This window comes from Macaca mulatta, chromosome 5, assembly GCF_049350105.2.
Source record: "Macaca mulatta isolate MMU2019108-1 chromosome 5, T2T-MMU8v2.0, whole genome shotgun sequence".
NCBI classification, from domain to species: domain Eukaryota; kingdom Metazoa; phylum Chordata; class Mammalia; order Primates; family Cercopithecidae; genus Macaca; species Macaca mulatta.
This window is the reverse complement of record NC_133410.1, coordinates 97,763,228-97,784,680: the sequence shown is the minus strand read 5'-3', so window position 1 is coordinate 97,784,680 and position 21,453 is coordinate 97,763,228. Positions and strand designations below refer to the sequence as shown.

At 43.5% G+C, this 21,453-nt stretch overlaps 2 protein-coding genes and 1 long non-coding RNA gene across 4 annotated transcripts in view; 1 reads left to right on the top strand and 2 right to left on the bottom strand.

The window, feature by feature from the left end:
- The window catches only part of HERC5 (HECT and RLD domain containing E3 ubiquitin protein ligase 5), a 50,463-nt gene extending 43,687 nt beyond the window's left edge, over positions 1-6,776 (bottom strand). Inside the window, exons 1-4 of the mRNA XM_015138772.3 lie at positions 6,115-6,776; positions 4,194-4,314; positions 3,477-3,553; positions 1,287-1,508 (exon numbers count right to left, since the gene is read on the bottom strand). Coding sequence (XP_014994258.2) covers positions 1,287-1,508; positions 3,477-3,553; positions 4,194-4,314; positions 6,115-6,379 — 685 coding nt within the window. The 5' untranslated portion in view covers positions 6,380-6,776. The remainder of the gene's footprint in view (positions 1-1,286; positions 1,509-3,476; positions 3,554-4,193; positions 4,315-6,114) is intronic.
- A 369-nt stretch (positions 6,777-7,145) lies between these two features.
- Positions 7,146-20,930, top strand: LOC106998407 (uncharacterized). Its single transcript, XR_003729714.2, has 3 exons — positions 7,146-8,416; positions 9,026-9,185; positions 20,813-20,930. It is a non-coding gene; the product is annotated as an uncharacterized LOC106998407 (long non-coding RNA).
- Positions 20,242-21,453, bottom strand: part of HERC6 (HECT and RLD domain containing E3 ubiquitin protein ligase family member 6) — a 65,693-nt gene continuing 64,481 nt past the window's right edge. For both annotated transcript variants that reach the window (XM_028848618.2, XM_078002009.1), the window contains one exon: positions 20,242-21,101. In XM_028848618.2, the coding sequence (XP_028704451.2) occupies positions 20,881-21,101 (221 nt within the window). In that variant the 3' untranslated portion in view covers positions 20,242-20,880. The remainder of the gene's footprint in view (positions 21,102-21,453) is intronic.

The following is a 21,453-nucleotide window of genomic DNA, read 5'->3' as shown; positions in this document are numbered from 1 at the left end:
ACCCACCTGTGAAAGGGTCAAACCACGTCCTAAAGCCTGTTCTCAATTCTGACTTCATTCACTTTAATTGCAGCACATTAGATATTTCCAATACCCATCTAGAATTACTTTTAATGAACATAGCAATTCCTCTTTTTTTTTTTTTTTTTTGAGACGGAGTCTCGCTCTGTCGCCCAGGCTGGAGTGCAGTGGCCTGATCTCAGCTCACTGCAAGCTCCGCCTCCCGGGTTCACGCCATTCTCCTGCCTCAGCCTCCCGAGTAGCTGGGACCACAGGCGCCCGCCAGCTCGCCCGGCTAGTTTTTTGTATTTTTTAGTAGAGACGGGGTTTCACTGTGTTAGCCAGGATGGTCTCGATCTCCTGACCTTGTGATCCACCCGTCTCGGCCTCCCAAAGTGCTGGGATTACAGGCTTGAGCCACCGCGCCCGGCCCTCCTTTTTCTTTCAAATTATCTACTAGTGTCATCACCTCACACTACCTCTTCTTTTCTTCATGATTATTTTCATGTCAAAGCACTCAGAGATTCAGCCAAAGTAGTTTAACGGCTGCTTTATTCTCTTCTCTCCTTTGAATATTTTTCTAACACTGACTTATTGGCTATTCTGTGTAATGAGCATTGCACTGTGTCAGAGAGAAATGAGTAACCAGTGATCCAGGGAAATGCATACAGTACCACAGCTGGGTAAAGGAGCAGAATTTCTTACACCTGAAAACTCTAAATGAGTTTTTTGGGATCATGAGAAATTTTACCATCAGCTTTGTTCAATAATGGAAATTACATGTTTCTTCATGTGTGTTTTTGTGTGTTTACAGACATAATTGATACCTTACAGAATAAGATCAGGATATGTGATTTCTTAAATATAATTTTAGTTTTCTTTTGTAATAATACACTAGCAGACTTTAAGTGCAAAGGCTTTAAAGGTCATCTCATACAAACTTGTCATTTTATAGAAAAAGAAAATGAGGTTTAGAGAAAATTTAGTGACTGGGCAAGGCTTGCAGTTAGTAAACTACAAAGTGGGAATCAGAATCCAGGTTCTCATCCCTAATTCAATGCCCTTTCCCATCTCACACACAGCTCTGAAACATGTCTCAATTACAGTAACAACTTCCACACTACCCATGCCTCTTGGACTGATTCTGCCCTGAAGACAGGGAGGTAATCAGGAAGAGTACTGCAAATCGAAGTGAAGATTTGAACCATTATTTGACAGGGAGGTCCATTCAATTCATCTAACAAGTGTAAGTGTTGGTGACAGGAATCTGAGAATGTGTTCCATACTCTCAGTGTGGCCCAGGCCTAGTTGTCCAAATTCATTTTTTCCCCATGAATAAATGTTGCCAGACATGGATAAGGCCATGCTGTGGGCTTCTCCGGCAGAAATCTGAGCCAAGGGTACTCCTGCGAGGTGCTCCACAATCTGTGGTGTGGTGGTTGAGGGAAATGTCCTTCCAACTCCAAGCTGCCCATGCAGGTTCTGTCCCCAGGCAAAAAGCTCACCACCTTGACATAAACAAAGCAAATGCTGTTTTATTCCATTTAAAATGCAGCAGGCATTACCCTAAAGCATGATGCATGCTCTACATAGTATAATATCACAATATTGTACCTTTGCACTGATGGTACTCTCAGTTCCCCTATGTCTGACAGAAAAACATAGAATCTTCTCTTTAGCAGTGACAGTTACACTTCTGTATCCCTCACCTCAAAGGTGAAGCTATTTGAACATATTAAAGAATATCTTCAACATCATAAATTTGATTATAAATCAAATTCAAGAAATACTTACTGTAAAACACTCAGAGGATGGGCCCATGAAAAACAGAAGCAATCTACCTCTGCGAAAAACCCTAGAGCTACTGTTTTCTCTATCTCCCTCCCTTTCATGTGCCTAAAGATCCCAAATAAACAACTGTAAAATTCATCTGAAATTACAAGATCCCAAATCAACAACTGTAAAATTAATTTCAAATTACAGTTGTTCGAACGAGTCAGTTTCTTCTTCCATTAACTGAATATATGGAGCACATTTTTTAGGGAGTGTTCTTAGATGTTATCTGATAGAGCTGACAATATCTAATAGAGTCTTAAAAAATACACCAGAGAATTAAGGTTTACTGGCATCTCTTTGCAAGATACTGTGCAGGATCTGGTGGGAAGCAGAGCCTCTCCTTCACACACAATTTTCATGCACCTGTCAACCACCAGGAATATAATGATGAGCATGACCAGCTTATTTTCTTGTTTCCCCAACTTTTATTATTTCTGTACTGTGATTTACTAGTAATAAACTCTGAATATCCCTTGTACATACACGCCTCTAGACCCTGGGCTTCTTAAAGGCAGGGTGTGTGTGTTTCATCTTCATAATCAAAACACAGTAGATAATATGAAATATTTGTTAATGAATTAATGAAGTCAAATGATCAGTTTTTTCCAATACAAGTTCATACTATCAAATCTCAACAGGCTTTGAAATGAAGGTCAATACTCACTAATTATTAACTTCCCTTGAATCCCAGATTCTATTCAGTTTATGAACATGCTTACATCTGTGCTATATATTAACAAAAATTCCCTTGACTCCGAATTCCCTTCTATTACCCTACTGCTATCTTAATTATTCCATTCACAGTACATTTTTTTTTTTTGAGACAGGGTCTCGCTCAGTTACCCAGGCTATAGTGCAGTGGCACGATCATGGCTCACTGCAGCCTCAAACTCCTGGGCTCAAGGGATCCTCTTGCCTTACCCTCCCAAGTAGCTGGGACTACAGGTGCAAGCCACCACGCCCAGCTAATTTTTAAGGTTTTTTTGTAAAGATGGGGTCTCCCTATGTTGTCTAGGCTGGTCTCAAACTCCTGGCTACAAGTGATCCTCCTACCTCAGCCTTCCAAAGTGCTGGGATTACAGGCATTAGCCACCAAGCCTGGCCTCATAGTCAAGTTTCTTTAGGAAGTAATTCATATTCACTGCTTCCATTTCCCACCATGACAATGTCCGATAGAAAATGGGAAATATTACAGGGTTAGGGAGAATCCTTGAATTCAAAAGGCAATGTTAAAACATATCAGAGGCCTGCAGCTTGGCCACAAAAGGGGATTCTGAGCTGGAAGAGTGGAAGTTGGAAGAGTGTTAGGAAAAGGGAAGCAGTTTCTGGAAAAGGGTGGCCCCAGGCCTGGACCAGCTGTAGAGAAAACAGTTTTGATTATTCAGAAAATTTTCACTGTTTCATACTTGAAAAATAAAAACATCATATCAAATTTAGGAATAGTAATTATGGAAACCTGAACATTTTACAGATCCAAGAATTCTCTCATTATGTATTTGCTTTAAGAATAGTATTCGGAACTATATCAAATTTAAAACTGTATTTCCGTCCTGTTACAAGTGAAATATAGACATTCTACTGGCTCCACATATACACACATGTATTACTTCTACAAAACTATTAATATTACAGAAAAATACCTTTTGAGAGTGCAAGAGAATGATAATCTCCACATGTGATCTGAATTATTTTTTTTTCTTGTAAAATGCTTTCAGACCTGATGAAGGAAAATACATTTTGTGTTAATCGCCATAATGAAAGTTACAACACGGATTTCAGAACTATTAATAGTATTTAATTAGAAATGAAGCTCAAGAAAAAACTTTCAATTTATTGCATCACATTCAGTACATCTAAAATTATTTTTTAAATACTACATGTTTTAATTAGTGGTTTAAGAAAAAACATGCATTACATAATTATAATAAAATACTATGCAAACAATAATTTTATGATGCAGGAATAAATGCAAGATGAAAATGAGTTCTAATTCATATAATCTACTAGGGAAAAGTCTCAAATCATTTCATGATAATGTGTATTTTTTCTAGGTTAAAAACTTTTATTTCCAGAAATTGAACTTACAGAACTATTGTGAGGATCAAATGAGTTAATGAATGTGAAAGTCCAATTTAGGGCTAGGCAGACTATTTAATCATTTTCTTTAAATGCCAAAACAACACATGATACCTGCCCTGGGGGACGTAAGGACTTTACTGGTCAGTTCAGAATTTATCATTTACTTAAGATGCTACTATATAAAGCAGGGGACAACAATCAGATATGGTAACATTTTCCTACAAAAATTATTGTCTTTTGATTAAAATTAATTTTAATAAAAGAAAAAAGTTCCCTACCTTAGATGTTTCATGCTGTAGTCATACTCAAATGGTTTTCCATCTGATGAGAGAATCAGCATGTGGTCTGCCCCTTGGTCCACGGAATGTATCTTCATGTTTTTTCCTAACTTAATGCATTCTACAAAGCAAATCCAACCAGGAACTATCATCACTTTGATTATTACCCACTGTATTACTAATTTCATTATAATACACTTAAAACATCTGGGAAACATTTCAACTAGACAAGCTTTGACTTACCATGAACTTCTCTTAAGAAAATTCTGGTAGGCAAAGCAAATTAGGAATGACAATTGTCTTGACGTATATTTTTTTTTAATTAGAAAGAATACTGATTTATACTTTGTTGTAAATGGAACATACCCTTAAAATATCCAATTAAATATCTGCTTTTAGGTTTTTGTTTATTAAGTGAAGACAAACAAAATTTGAAATGACAAAGATGAAAAGGTCTATAAGAAAATATAACTTTACGACAACATAACTCATTTCAAGAACAAATAGATTGTGTATTCTGAAATACATTCCTTTCTCCCAAAAAGCAAATAACAGTAATAAACACCTCCCAACAGTTCCCAATAGAAGCCAATGCCTATATTCTTAAAAGGAAAGTTTATGTTTGGGGTACTATTTTTAAAGAGGATGCTGTTGAAAACATTTTTCACTGGCATTAGTGCACATTTGGCCCTTTCTAAAGTTAAGAGATTTTAAACTGTCCACTAGTTAAAATGTACTCTTATTTAATTTGTTCACAAAAATTAAACTAGGATAGTTTTGGGACCTTGTTTCATCTTCAATGCTAACGAAATAGAATCTATTCATGTGAAAATCTCAAAGCACAAACCATATTACAAATGCTAGGGGAACCAAAACAGTTTGGTAATAAGAAATGGCCCGGCGGACCTATGGTTTCCTTTAAAGAGTCTCAGCATCTCAAGTCAGTTGAAAAAAAGGAAGTATTAAGAAATGGTATTGGAACATCGGCTAAGCATTTGGAAAAGCAAATAAATCTAGCTCCCCTCCTACCTCAGTACTTAAATTCCAAGCATACGAAAAATTTTAACTTTAAAAAAAAAAACAAAACCTTAAAATTACTATAAAGATGAGTACATTTTAAAAAATATTGGGAGTGTGGATAGCTTTCCAACCTAACATAAAATCTGTAAGTCTCTTTAACAGACAAAAAATCGATTGACTACCCCCAAAAAAATGCACAATAAAAAACAACATCCACAAATGGCAAAGTGAGAAAAATATTACAACATGTACAATGGGCAAAAGGCTATTCTTATTCAATACTCAAATACCTCTTCCATACAAATAAGCAAAAGATTTAACAACTCAATTTTTTTAAAACCCAGGCAAAGACAAATAGGCAGTTTACTGAAAAAGGAATGCAAACGTCCAGTAGTTAAACGCAAAATAAACTCGCAGCAAGATACCAATTTATTCACTCCACAGATGGGCAAAATTTTAAAGAACGTGGGCAATTATTTCCGCCACTTCGATGAGAACGTGGAAGTGCAACTGAAGGCCAAGGTAAAATCCCATCACTGAGAATGGCTCCCAAAGTTGGAGCAGTGACTACTTTCTCAAAACGAGTTAGTGGAAAATGTGGCTGGCGGAGGACGGGGGGACAAACTTGAACAGAAACCTATGAGAAAGCCAGACTGGCTAAAACAATGAAGATGCTGCCCGCATGCCCCGCACCGGCCACTTTGCTGAGTGGAGGATTCGCTGGTCGCCAGCATCCCGCTCACCCCGCACCCGACACGGACCAGGATTAAAAAGCTCAGGTGCGCCGTCGGCGAAACGACCCGAGCCAGGCGCGCGTCTGCGGCCTTCTGGGCTCTCTTCCCTCAGGCGCGGACCTCCGACCGCCCGCCCCTCACAGCCCTCACACACCAGCCCCACTCACTCGGCGTTCGGGCGCCGCCGCTCCCCGCGAGCACCTGGTGAACCTGGACGCCCGCCCCGCCGCGCTCCAAGACCGCTAGGCGCCGCGGCGAACAGCAGATTTGGCGCGTCACCTCGGCCCTCCGCAGCAGCGCGCGGTAGAAGCCCGCGGCGCTGGGGAAGAGCCAGAGCTGCGCGTCCGGAGACTTCGCGGGCTGAGACGCGGCGGTCTGGCCCGCGGTCGAGCGCCCGTCGCGCCGCGACTTCCTCCGCGACCTCCGCTCCATTGTCTCTTTGCGGGGTCCCAGGCCCAGAGGGGAGAGGAGAGAACGCGTTGTCCCAGGACTAAGCGCGCCCACTGCCCCGTGCGTCGCGCCCAGAGCGGGAACCAGCTGCGCCCACCTGCGTGGCGTCGGGGAACCGCAGCCTCAGCTATTGCGCCCCTGCCCGGACGCCACGCCCCCCACGTGCAGCTTGGGGGCGGAGCCTGCAGCTCGAATGAGAAACGAAACAGAATGTTTGTTGTTGTTTTTAGGGGGCGGAATCGAAAAGGAAAAGGAAACTAATGTGACTAGGCAGGCGGCCAAAGGCAACAGGTCGTTGGCTAGGGTAAAGGCCGGTGGGCTGGACTGAGAAAGTTCCCGGGCGTGCAGCGGCCACCTTAACTCCTGGACGGAATGGCTTTCGAGGAAACGCTGCAGTTCCACTAGGAGGCACCCTGAGACACGCATTTCCAGAGGGCGGGATAAGGGAAGCCAAAGTTTGTTAAGCGTTGTGCGCCGCGGCTGGGCGTGGTGATTCACGCCTGTAATCCCAGCACTTTGGGAGGCCGAGGCGGGCGGATCACTAGGTCAGGAGATCGAGACCATTCTGGCTAACACGGTGAAACCCCGTCTCTACTAAAAATGCAAAAAACAAAATTAGCCGGGCGTGGTGGGGGGCGCCTGTAGTCCCAGCTACTCGGGAGGCTGAGGTGGGAGAGTGGCGTGAACCCGGGAGGCGGAGCTTGCAGTGAGCCGAGATTGCGCCACTGCCTCCAGCCTGGGCAACAGAGCGAGACTCCCTATCAAAAAAAAAAAAAAAAAAAAAAAAAGAGGGTTGTGCGCGGGGCTCAAACCGTGATAAAACTGGGCAGAGCTATGCAGTCAGCCACCCCTCCCCCACCCCTTTCGCGCCTGCTCAGCTATGTACTCCTGGGTGCCTGGCAACAGTGGTGTGCTTTAGGCCTTTTCTAGAATGCGTGCAAACGGAACCATACCTAAGTGATGTCTGGCTTTTTTAAATTAGCACAATGCTTTGAGGTTCATCCTATTGTGTTTAATTAGTAATTCCTTTGTGTTATTGCTGAATGGTAGTCTATCGTGTGGATATGCCACAGTTTATTTATCCATTCACCAATTGATGAGCCTGTCGGTTGTAGGAAACAGGAGAAAACTTCCCCTTTGCCCTCTGAAGGGTCACCGAAAATCAACTGACAAGGCTGGGCCTGGGCTCCTGCCTGTAATCCCAGCTCTTTTTTAGGCCAAGGCAGGAGTATCTCTTCTTTGTGTAGTGTGTATTCAAATGTGTTGACCATTTATTTATTAGCTAGCTTGACTTATTATCTAAGAGTTCTTTATATATTATATTTGAGTTCTTTATATGTTTCATACCGTGTTCTTTATTAGCTATACGTTTTGAAATGGTTTCTACCTGTCTGTGGCTTGCCTCTTCATTTTAAGTGTCTTTTGAAGCACTGAAGTTTTAAATTTTCATGTAATTTATCCATTTTTTCTTTTACATAGTTCATACCTTTTTTGTCCTACTTAAGAGTTTTTGCTAAACTCAAGATTATAAGATTTCCTCAGTTGTTACCTTCTAGAAGTTTTATAAGTTTTGGTTTCCATTATATTTAAAATGAATTATTCTTTATAGTATTGATAGATGCAGGAGGCAGAAGAGGGAGGGTCCCTGGAGAATCTCTGACCTGCCCCACAAGCTTTTGTGCAGCTGCGGAAGCCTGCCCAGGGTCTTGTCTGGGCATGCCCACAAGGCACTTGGGGGCCCACCTGCACTGGGAGAGTGGGTTGCAGCCACAGGGGATTCAGCCTTATGCAGCAGGGAGGAGCAAGACGTCTTTAGCTTGTGTGCGTACACCTATTATTCAGTCTGTGAGCCGGGAGCCTTTTGGCAGGACCCTCCTTGTTTTTTTGCTGAGAGCTTTCTTTTAATAAATGCCACTCTTCACCTTTCAATGTATTCATGTGCCTAATTGTTCCTGGTCATGAGACAAGAACCTGGATTTTAGTTGAGCTAAGAAGCAAAAATTCCTGCATCAGTATAAGGTAAGAATAAAGGTTCATTTTTTTTCTTATGGATTTCCAGTTGTTCCAGCTTGCCTATCCCCATGGAATCCCTGTCAAAACTCAGATGGCCGTATATTATAACCTCAGAGCCCAAACTGGCCTACTGTCTTGATAACAAAATGGCCAGTTACCTTGTAGGTATAACAGAGCCAGAACTTCAAGTCATGTAGACTGGGCATGTGCCATGGAAAAAGCTTTGACCTCTAACAATGAAACGGGAAAGGTTCCCTTGTCCCCTTCGTAGGGCGTGCGAAGTGGGAGTGGCTCGCTTCTTCAGTGCCCCACTGCTCACACCTCTAGGGGAGCATACAGACAGGCAGGTTGTGGAGCTCTGACCCCACGCCAGTGTCTAGGGATGGATGTTTACTGCTCCTGAAGCACCAGTGGGCTGTGCTACTGTGTGCTTTTTTAGTTTTGCTGTCTATAGGCACTTGTGTTAACCAGCTCAATTAGACCCTCCATCTTGTCACAAGGACAGAGGGCTTTCTGTATCCTGGGTACTTGCCTTGGTGTACCAGAAGAATTAGATCACATGTGGGCTTGGAGAATGAGTGCAAGGTTTTACTGAGTGGAAGTATCTCTCAGCAGATGGGGAAGCCAGAAGGGAGTTGGTTTTCCCCTGGAGTTGAGGCGCTCAGCGGCCCGGGCTGCCCTCCGACTGCCCTGGCCAAACTCCGCATTGTTCTCCTGGTCGATGGCCTGCCAGTGCTAGTGCCTTCAGAATGGTTCTTGCCACACAGTACCTACTGTAAGTAATTATTCAATGAATTAATGAATCCCTTAACATTCAGATTTTTGAAATAAATTATTCAGCAGTTTGCTAAAATAAAAACTCTAGAGATATTCCTGAATATAAAATATATATCTAGCAAGGTTAGGGATATAGGAAATATTGCTTTACATAATATTATTTTATTAAAAATATTATTCTTGGCTCACACCTGTAATCCCGTTACTTGGGAGGCAAGGCAGGAGGATTGCTTGAGCCCAGGATTTCAAGACCAGCCTGGGCAACATAGTGAGACCTTGTCTCTTAAAGAACAATTATTCTTGATTCATCACTTTATTATTTATCCAAACATTTTTCAACTAGTTCTCTTTTTTAAATTGTAAATTGGCAATTTATAATTGTATACATTTATGGGGAACGAAGTAATCTTATAATTTATGAATAACAATGTGAAATAATTGAATCAAGCTAGTTCCCACATCCATCACCTCAAATACTTAACAATTTTTGTGGTGAAAACATTTCAAATTTAATCTCTTAGGTATCTTGAAAAGTGCAATACTGTATTGTTAATTATATTTACCACACTGCACAATGGAACTCAAAAAAAAAAAAGAAAGAACATATTCATCTTGTTACCAGGTTAAGTGTTCTGATGGTAAGGTGTCCAGGTTCTTGGCACGTTGAACAAAGAATTGAACAACACACATGAACAAGCAGTGAAGGAGTGAATTTATGAGAGTGGAAGACAGTGAAGGATCAAAGGCAAAAGTACATTCCACAGGGTGGGAGCAGACTCAAGCAAGTGATTCAAGAGCTGTGGTAGCAAAGTCTTCTGGGGCTTTAGTACCCTCTAGAGGTTTCTTGTGGGTTATATCCTATGTAAATGAAGGATTGGCTTGTGACCAATTAGAGGTCGAGGTGAATTGGCCCATGGAAAATCCAAGACTGGTATGGTTTGATGCCTTATGCAAATGAAGGTCCTGGAATGGACCAATCATTGGCCAGAGTGCAGGTTCGGCCTGTGGCCAATCAGAGCCTGATGTGGTTTGGAACCTTATGCAAATGAAGATCCTGGAATGGACCAATCATAGGTCAGTGTGCAGACTCTTTGGCTCCATGGAGTCTGTCCAAATTATCCTTAGATTCCCTATCTCCGGACCCTGTTCTTCTGCCTCATTTTCCCCCTGAGAGACATGATCCCTAGAAATCTTTATGGGAGGCAGAGGGAGTGATGGTCTTTTCTTCTGTAACTGCTTCCTGCTGATTTACACGCTGGTCCTACCTACTGGGGACCACAGAACTCTCTCCCTGCTTTGTCTTGTGGAGACAGGGTAACCTTTTGATGGCCAGAGGTGGTGCCTTTACCTGACACTGGCTGGAAACCTTGTCACACATCATCTGAAGCTAACTGGTTTCTAGGCAAGAGAAAATGAACTTGGTTAAAAGGTTTAGCAAACATGGTCCAAAGACCAGGGCCAGTATAGCCAATAGCAATGGTCTGGCTAGGGGATGGAGCCATGACCCCCAGCCCAGCAGCCTTGACCAGGAGCCCCATGATTCCGACAGCTGTTGTCGTATCTTAGTGGCCCAGTCAGCTAGTTTTCAGGTGGCATCCCTTACTATTCCTGATCGGTTGACATAGAAACAGCATTCTTCCTCTAGGAAAAGACATAAGCCTCCCTTCTCAGTAGTTACGAGGTCTAGTCCCCTTCTGTTTTGCAAAGTGACCACTGCCAGGGAGCCTATTTGATTTTGTATGATGACAATACTTTGAGCAATGTCATCCAAGATTTCCATGAAAGCATTGGACAAACTCTGGTAGTAGGATAGGGAGGCTGCCAGCCTGTTAACTCCTGTTCCTATTCCTGCTGTTACTCCCAGCTCTACTAAAAGGGGTATGATGAGTTGGATGGCTTGCTTGTGTCTGGTGGTTGCAGTCAAAGGTATAGTGAGAGATTGGTTATTGGGAGCTATATTAATTTCAGGGGCTAAATAAACAAGTGTACAAGTTCCAGTCCAATTGGCAGGTAAACGTAAGTAGGAGCTGGTCCTGTACAGGAAAAAGGCTCCCTGTTTTTCAAGACAGAAATTGTTTTCTGTGGTGAACATATGGGTTAATTTGTTATTTTTGCTTTCCCAAGTAGTTAAGGTCCCTGCTAAGGTGGCCCCTGTTAAAGACTGAAAGGGGCCTTGCAAAGTTGGGTTGCCCCAGTGGTTTTATTTTCCCGGTGGAGGTAGCTGCTTTTGGTGTCCACCAATAACCACCCGGGGGTATTTTCATATTGGGGAACCAAAAGACAGCTAAAGGTTTCAGGGCTAATGCAGTCTTCCCAAGGAAACGTGTGGACACAGCTAGTGGGCTTCCCTTAACAGTATTTAGACCGAATATCTTTTAAGGTGCCCTTAAGTAGGAGTGGTTTCCATGAAAACCATACAGGTTTTCTAAATCACGTAGTTTGGGTAACTGTGCAATTTACATGATTGTGTGAGGGATTAATCTCCAGGGTGTAATTGCACTGATTACTTTTCAAGGTCCCCAGGACCTGACTGGACTTTTGGCTCCTTTTGACACAGAATGTACCTGGAATTCTAGCTCTGTGTGTGTTGATATTGGGCCCCAGATGGATTTTTCTGAGGATGTAACCCTAGAGAGGTTGCTCTGATAAGACTGCAGGAGGTTTACTGCTCATCCTGTCATTGTAACCTTTGTCATGTCTGTAATTTGATTGTATAAGTCATCTAAGTTTATTAGTTTGAAGAGAGTTCCTCCTTTGTAGGCAACGTGGTAAGTCATTTTTTCAAGGGCCCAATAACGTGCTGGGACTGGGATAGCAGTGTACCTGGAAGAGTATGGGGATAAGCAAAGCCAACAATATTTTGCTAAGGCTAGGCTGGCATCCAGGCACAGTGGCTCATGCCTCTAATCCCAGCACTTTGGGAGGCCTAGGCAAGTGGATCACTTGAGGTCAGGAGTTCAAGACCAGCCTGGCCAACATGGTGAAACCCTGTCTCTACTAAAAAAAAAATCCAAAAAACAAAAACAGAAAAACAAGACTGGGCTGGTGGTGTTTAACAGTCTTTGTATTAGATTCAAGGTTCTTAGTAAATACTGAGGGTCACCTAATGACCGGTCAGAGGGTAAATTGAGGCCCTGCTGTAGAATTAAGCCAATTCCCAATATGCGTGATTCCAGTGTGTGTGGCCTGTAGCAAATCATGGTGGGTATGAATGTACCTTTTTGTTACTTTGCCTCCTTTAAGTCCTACAGGGTAGGATTCTACTAGGGCAGTGGAGATGATCCCACCACTTGGGAAAAGGCAGTTTAATAGTGTAAGAATAACTAGTATTACCCCAACTACCACGACCACACAGAAAAGACACCAAGGAAAGTTAACAGGCGTTTACTTATCTTTTGGCCATTCTTTTAAACAGGTACTTCAGGTCTTCCACAGGTTCACAGGTATAGTGGCTGGTAGGAGTTCCAGGTTCGGGGTCCGGAAACTTCTGGTATGGCAGGCTTAACGCTGGAAAGATGTATCCAGTTATCTAACCCTAGTACTTTGACCACAGAAGGTGTGGCCAGAACCACTGAAAATGGTTCCTTCCATTTGGGTTGTAGCTGTTGAGCAGATGATCCCTCTTTCCATGTTTTTACCAGTATCTTACCTCCTGGCCTAATTTTGGGTTGCTGTTTAGTTCCCAGTACAGGGAACCACTGGGTTCCAAACTTTTGTAAATCCTGCTGAAATTGTCCCAGGTTAATTAGGTATTTTACTAAACTGGTTGTTTCTGGATCAGTGATTAGATCATTAGTTAAAAATGGCCTTGCATATAATATTTCATATGGGCTCATATTAATTTTTGCTTGAGGGGAATTACGGATCCTTAAGAGGGCTGTGGGGAGCAAGTTGACCCAAGTCTCTGACATTTCCTGGCACAGTTTAATGACCATTTTAGAGTTTGATTAGCCTTTTCTACTTTCCTGGAGGATTGAGGCCTCCATGCTGAATGTAAATTTGATCCTGAGGGCCTTAGCAACCCCTTAAGTTATTTGGGAGATAAGCTGTTATTTTGAAGGCTCTGGGGTAACCCAAACCAAGGGATTATTTCTCTTTCTTTATTTTATTTTATTTTATTTTATTTTATTTTATTTTATTTTATTTTATTTTATTTTATTTTTTGAGACAGAGCCTCACTCTGCTGCCCAGGCTGGAGTGCAATGTGCGGTCTCGGCTCACTGCAGCCTCCACCTCCTTGTTTCAAGGGATTCCTGTGCCTCAGCCTCATGAATATCTGGGATTACAGGCATGCACCATCAAGGCCAGATGATTTTTTTTTTTTTTTTTTTTGGTAGAGACAGGGTTTTGCCATGTTGCCCAGGCTGGGCTCAAACTTCTGGCCTCAGTGATCTGCCTGCCTCAGCTTCCCAAAGTACTGGGATTACAGGTGTGAGACATCGTCCCCGGCCAGATTATTTCTTTTAAGAGAATTTTCACTATTTCATTGGCCTTTTCTGTTCTGGTAGGGTAAACTTCAACCCAGCTAATAAAGTTTTCTATCAGTACTAGTAAAAACTTGAATCCTTTACAGGCTGGCATATGGGTAAAGTCCAATTGCCAGTCTTCCCCTGGGTAAGTTCCCCCTCTTTGGATTGGCTCTATTAAAGGAGGCAGTTTGTTTCCTGGGTTATTTAGTGCACACAGTGAGCAGGCTTGACAGACCTGTTTGACCATGGAAGCTAGGTTGGATCCAGTGAAGAGCTTGTTTACCATGGCCAAAGTTGTGTCTCTTCCCACATGGAAAGAGTTATGCAGGGCTTTTATGATTTTCCATTGGGCTGCTTGGAGAAGATTTATTTTTGATTATACCACCAAGATACCTGTTTCATTCCTCCCTGTTGTCTTATTAGCTGTTCTTCCTGTGAGGTGTACTCAGGTTCTATTGGGGAGTCATAAAAAAGGAGTAGTGCTAAAACTTGTTGAGATTGTACCTTGAGGGCTGCTGCCTTGGATTCCTTTTTGTTCCCTTGTGCTATAGGGGTTAGATTCTTTTGGTGCCCTTTGCAATGAATAATGGCTATGGCCTCTGGCAAGTGTTGTCTGCAATAGCTGAAGAATCCCATGTTTTATGGGGGAGTGCCTGTTAGTAAATAGTCCCCTTTCCAAATTGTAGCATGAGCATGAACCACAAGAAATGCAAGAAATGCATACTTAGAATCTGTATAGACGTTAGCTTTCTTTCCTTGTCCCAACTTTTTTTTTTTTTTTTTTTTTTTTTTTTTTTTTTTTTGAGACAGAGTTTTGCTCTGTCGCCCAGGCTGGAGTGCAGTGGTGCAATCTCAGCTCACTGAAACCTCTGCCTCCCAGGTTCAAGTAATTCTCCTGTCTCAGCCTCCCAAGTAGCTGAGACTACAGGCACACACCACCACACACAGCTAATTTTTGTATTTCTAGTAGAGATGGGGTTTCACCATATTGGTCAGGCTGGTCTTGAACTCCTGACCTCAGGTGATCCACTCGCCTCAGCCTCCCAAAGTGGTGGGATTACAGGCTTGAGCCACTGCACCGGCCCCTTGTCCCAACCTTAATGCTAGAGTAAGAAAAATGATCTCAGCCTTTATGTCGATGTGCATGGGGGCAGTAGCTGGACTTCAAAACTGGTATAATTCACTATTGCGTATCCAGCTTGGTCCTCCCCATTTAGCACAAAGCTCCTGCCGTCTGTAAACCAGTATCCTCAGGGTCTGGAAGAGGCTGATATAAAAGAGGCTGGCTCACATGTCTGTGTACAGTGATCTGCTCACAGGAATGATTGGTTATGGTGCCCAGAGGTAGCAGTGCTGCTGGTGATATGGTTTGGCTGGGTTCCCCACCCATATCTCATCTTGAATTGTAGCTCCCATAATTTCCATGTGTCGTGGGAGGGACCCTGTTCCTGGAACCAAGCTGGGTCTGGCTGTGTTTTCTCAAGGCCCAGTAAGGAGAAGCAGACAAACTAGGAAAGAATGGAATTTATTGATGTAACTGGATACAGGGAGAAGGCCAGAGATAATTCCACCAGACCAACCCAAAGTGTTACAATTTTCTTAGTGCATGTATAGGTTGGAGTTAGGTGCCTACATGCAGTACAGCATTCGTCTAAGTCTATTTGTAACTAATTTTGTTTCAACTAGAAGGTCAGAGGCAAAAAACGTTTGCTAAGTTTGATTAAAAGGGCCCCAGTACCTTCAAGGCCTGTCTACTATGGTACCAGAGTGATTATTTCTATCTTATCTCCTTTGCAGCTTGGTCCAGAGAGCTGCCTTGGACTCTCCAATGAATCTATTCAAACAGCTGCCACTGTCACCTTGACCTGTCTCAGATTCCGTTGACCCCAGATGGGTCCCAGCACTAGGAAGACTGTCTCTATTATTTTGAGTTGCTCCAGGTTAGGGAGAAGCCTACTGACCGTATGCCATACGTTTCATTTCTAGCTTTGATGTCTGGGCAACAATTTCCCTAGGCTTAACTATTGGCTAAATGTTAAGGCAGTGCTATGGAAATCTGTCAGTGTAACTGGAGTGCTATACAGGCCTGTCTGTGTGATTGTCAGGGAGAATTGGCCTGCCACAACCCGGTGGGAGGTAATTGAATCATGGGTGCTGTTCTATGATAGTGAATAAGTCTCACTAGATCTGATGGTTTTGTAGAGTTCCCCAGCACATGCTGTCTTGCCTGCTGCCATGTAAGACATGACTTTGCTTCTCCTTTGCCTTCCACCAGCCATGATTGTGAGGCCTCCCCAGTCATGTGGAACTGTGAGTCAATTAAACCTCTTTCCTTTATAAATTACCCAGTCTCAGGTATGTCTTTACTAGCAACGTGAGAACAGACTAATAGAACTGGGTTTAAGGTGTTACAGGTCTTAATTGTGATCTCTGGATTATCTAGGAGTGCCACCTCGTATTTAATCTTTCTCCTGTCATCCAGATATGTCCTTTTATTTCTAGGACTGGTGGGGAGTTGTGGCTGGTCTAGAGTAATTTTCGTTTATTTATTTATTTATTTATTTATTTATTTTTGAGGCAGAGTTTTGGTCTTGTTGACCAGGCTGGAGTGCAATGATATGATCTCGGCTCACTGTAACCTCCGCATCCCGGGTTCAAGCAATTCTCCTGCCTCATCCTCGGGAGTAACTGGGATTACAGGCATGTGCCACCACCCCCAGTTAATTTTGTATTTCTAGTAGAGACAGGGTTTCTCCATGTTGGTCAGGCTGGTCTCCAACTCCCGACCTCAGGTGATCCGCCCACCTCGGCCTCCCAAAGTGCTGGGATTACAGGCGTGAGCCACCATGCCTGGTCAGCCTAGAGTAATTTTAATAGCTTCTTCAACCAAAATAGCAGTGGCTGCTATTGCCTAGAGGCAGCTGGGCTACCTGGTGGCTACCCTGTCTTATTTCTTTGCTAAGTAAGCAACGACTGGGCGCAGTGGCTTACACCTGTGATTCCAACACTTTGGGAGGCCAAGGTGGGTGGATTGCTTGAGATCAGGAATTCAAGACCATGCTGGCCAATGTGGTGAAACCTTGTCCCTACTAAAATACAAAAATTAGTTGGGGCGTGGTAGTGACAGGCACCTGTAATCCCAGCTACTTGGGAGGCTGAGGCAGGAGAATGACTTGAATCCAGGAGCTGGAGGTGGCAGTGAGCCGAGATTGTGCCAGTGTACTCCAGCCTGGGAGACAGAACAAGAGTCCATCTCAAAAAAAAAGAAAAGAAAAGTATGCAATGGGCCTAGGCTCTGTTCTCAGCTTCTGAGTAAGCACTCCCACTGCTATACCTTTCTTTTCTTCCACGTACAAGAAGGGCTTGGTGAGGTTTGGAATGCTGAGAAGGGCTTGGTGAGCCTGGCTGAGAGCCCGTTTTAACTTGGTGAAAGCCTCCCTCATTTCTAGGGTTCGTTCCATTGGCTCATCTTAAGGTCCCCTTGTTGCCTCGTAAAGGAGCTTTTCTATGTGCCTGAAATTTGGGATTTATATTCTACAGAATACAGCCATTCCAAGTGAAGCTGCTGCTTGGCGTGTGAGGTAATTTGGGTGGCCATGACGTCCAGAGTTACCCGGGGATCCTAAGTGGTAGTGATGTCCCTGGGTCCTGTGAGTCTTCATCTGATCCCTCCTTATGCGCTGCTAGAGTTTTGACTGATGGAGCCCCTCAGTCAGAGCGGGGGCAGTCAATTATCCAGCGCCAGGGGTCGCAACTGGTGCCCTCGCATTGGCAACACAGGCCCTGCGGGGGCTTAGTGGAGTCCTTTCCTAGTGCCCACTTTTCTTGTACTTGTAACCAGAGCTTTTGCCGGCATTGTCCTTGTGACCCTTTGGGTTTCCTTTGGATGCCTTTTGGGTATTTAGGGCATCACCAATGACAGTTGCCATAATTTCGGCTGTTTTTCTTTACTGTATTCCCTTTCCACTTCCTCCAGATCACGATTGTTATATACCATGGAGGTGGTATCAATAAGCTGATTTTGATTAGTTTGTGGTCCCATGTGTAGCTTCTGGATTTTATGCCTAATGTCCAGGGCAGCTTGACTAATGAAATCCTGTGTCATTAATACTTTGCCTTCAGGAGAGGGAGGGTCCAGGTTGGTGTATTTTTTAAAAGCCTCTTCCAATCTACTATAAAATACAGCTTTCCTCCTTACCCTGTGTAATTTCCCTTAATTTACTGCCTTTGCCATTTCCTTTCTCATTCCTCCCAGGTGAGCTTCAAGGAATTTGGCTCAGTTGTTCATTCCCACAGGGGTGTTATAGTTCCAATTACGGTCAGTGATGGGGACTGTATCTGGGCCCAGGCAATTGCCATTGGAGTTTCCGGCAAATAGCTTGTCTGCTTCCCGTTGGGTGGCCTCAGAAATATGTTCTTTCTCCAGAGGAGTGCAACAAGTTGCCAGGACATATTGAACATCTTTCTGTGAGAGATCGAAGGCTAAGGTTAAAGTTTGGAATCTGTCTGCAAATCTCCTGAGGTTCTCAGAATAAATTCCTAACTTATCCTTTCATTGCTGTATATCAGTTATGGAGAAGGGGGCCTCCACTTAGATTAGCCCCTCAGCTCCTGCTACTTCCCTTATAGGAAATACAGCTGGACAGGGAATTGAATAAGGTGTTGCCCTGGAAGTGTGTGGGGAACTTAGTGGAGTTCCCAGCTCCTGTTCCTGGGTTTGATCCCCAGGAGCACTTGGCAAGGGGTTGTATGGAGTTGGTTGCAGTTATCCCTGAGAAATGGTGGCCCTTGCAGAAAGGGGTCATCTAGAACATCTGATTCTACTTTAGGAATTTTTTCTTTTTGAGGGCAAAATTTGGAAGCCTTACAAATTGAAGGGTTTTGGTGCAGGGCCATGCAGGCTTAAACATGGTATTTCTGACTATTTACCCTGCCTTTTGCAAGATAAGTTTAATTGCAGGATAGTGTCATGACCGAGACTCCCATTGACTAGCCATTTCTCCTGGCTATCTAGAGGATATTGGGACCAAACAGTATTACAGTAAAAAAACAAATGTTTCCTTCTTATATTGTCAGGGTCAAATTGGTTCCAATTATTGAGGATGCAGCTGAGTGGGGAGTCAGGTGGTATGGATGGAGTATTTCCTATTGTCGTAAGAGAGAAAAAATTCTAAGGAGGATTTAATATTAGACCTCAGAACCTCCACCTAGGGGCTTCCCCTTCAGAGAGGTTGTGGCCTAGGATTGGATCTCCCAAGGAGTCCCCTTTTGGGGTCCAGTCTTAAGAGTGTCAGACATCTCTGACCTTAGGTGGGCACCAGTCCTGCTTTGAATGCTTTCCTTTCATAGACAATGCCTAGTATGATTCCCTTCATTCTTGGATACAGTTCTTGGCTTTTGGCATCCCTGTAGCTGGCCACAGTAGTTTCTTCCCAGATGGTTTCCTTAACCATTATAGTAAGTATAGTTTGAAGGGCAAGGGATGGCAGACTGCCTAATTTAAACTTGTTAGAGACTGGCCTCTCAATAAGGGAGTATAGTGCTCTCTGACTGTACCAGATAAGCCAGGCGCAGAGATTTCCCCAGGGATCCACTGTGCAATTTATACAGTGATCCAAGAGTCTCCACCAGGATTCTTCCCTTAGTACCAGATCTACTAAACTTAAATGATCTAGATCTGGTCCCTTATAAAAGAAGCAGGGCACTTTCCCTATCCAAGTGGTTGGTCCCTAACCTTTAGGCTAATGTTTGCCCTTGGGGTCTCCATAGTCAGTTACCTATTGCCCTGGCCCTTTGGGTTGGGGTACATCTCTAATTGGTCTAAACATGTTATTCCAACATAAGCAGCAAATAAATATAATATTATAGTCGCAAAAACATGCACCTCATGGCGGCACGGATTTATCTTGTGCCCCTATTTGTTGCATTCCCTGACGGGCTGACTCCACAAGGGAATTTTAGCATAAGAAAAGGAGGGTTAAAGCCACCTGAAATGTGTATGTATTCGACCTGGACAAGCTGCCACTGCCAATTGGTCACATGTGGGGCTCAGGAACTATAACCAGGAGATAGAAAAGAATCCAGCTTCCAGGCCAGACAGCTATCCCCATTCACTCTTTGGCTTTCGGGCAGCACTAGAGAGTGGCCTTGGCCAGTTGTCCTCAATTACCGAGGAGCTACTGGGAAATGGCTGCTGAAGGACTAAAAAGAAAAGGACTCAGGTCCCACCTGAAGTAGGCGATGATGGTTAGATGCTTACACACAGAAACATTTCAGTCTCACCAGACAGTGGCCCTGGCAAGAGACCTTCAGTTGTCTCTGTGCTTAGAATGCTGTCTGCCAAGGGTCCCAAGTTGGAAAAGGGAAAGAAAGAGAAGGGGAGAGACAGAGAGAGTCCCGGATGGAGTTTAGTTCCAGCCCGTGGCCACAAATGGAATCTCAGTAGAATAAAAGAAAATAAATCCCCAAATTTGGGCTTATCTCCTGGCTGGCTTGCCAAAATATATTACTGGGTTAAGGGTTCTGATAATGAGGTGTACACGTTCTTGGTGTGTTGAACAAAGAATTGAACGACATGCATGAACAGGTGGTGAAGGAATGGATTTATTAGAGCACAAGGCAGTGAAGGAGCAAAAGTGAAAGTACATTACACAGGGTGGGAGTGGGCTCGAGCAAGTGGCTCAAGAGCCCTAGTAGCAAAATCTTCTGGGGCTTAAGTACCCTGTAGAGGTTTCTTGATGGTTACACCCTATGTAAATGAAAGACTGGCTCACAGCCAATTAGAGGCTGAGGTGAATTGGTTTACGGCCAATCCAAGACTGGTGTGGTTTGACTCCTTATGCAAATGAATGTCCTGGAATGAACCAATCATTGGCTGGAGTGCAGATTTGGCCCATGGCCAATCAGAGACTGATGTGGTTTAATGCCTTATGCAAATGAAGGTCCTGGAATGGACCAATCATAGGCCAGTGTTCAGATTCTTCCATGCCAGGGAGTATGTCCAAGTCATCCTTAGATCCCTATCTCTGGACTGTATTCTCCTGCCTCAGTCTTGTGAGATTTTGTGCCCTTTGACCATCATCATCATCTCCCCATTCCCCCAACCTCTCCCTCAACTACTTCTAACCACTATTCATTAACCTCTTGTATTATTTAGGTGTAAGGAAGAACAGAAGGATCCAAGCGTGAGAAAGCCCACCCTGAGTCTCTCAGAGGTGATTATGACTACGTGAGCATGGGTGAGACAAATCCTCTGTTGTTGTTGATGGCTACTTGAAGTGCTTCCTCCATTCTTTCCATTGTAGAATACTTAGGGAGGTAGAGAATATGATGACATGTTATTGATGTTGGGTGATCTCTTTCACTGAAAGTTTCAGGACAGCGAAATACTATTTCCATTTTCTGTATGCCTCTTGTGTGCAGCCTATCACGTCCTGTAAGAAACACTAGAAAAGAATAAAATTTGGTTAAGATATTTCATAGGAAGAATAAAACATAATGAAAAGGAAGAAATTAATCACTTCATTCAGTAAGTATTTATCGAAGGTCCTTAGGCAGAGAGAACTGTCCTCGGCCATATTGAGTGTAGAAAAATCATGACAATTGGTCTTTGTCCTCAATGAGTTCATGGTGTAGTTGGGGGAAAATTGTATGCATGAAAAGACAGTAGCAAGAAGGAAGTTTATTCAGCTCATCTAGGAAGAATGAGGTTAGGAGCTTAAAGGATTCAACACGGAGTCAGACACCAGGCTGGGTGGTCAGAGGGACTTCACAGAGGTCACACCAGGCTATTTCTCA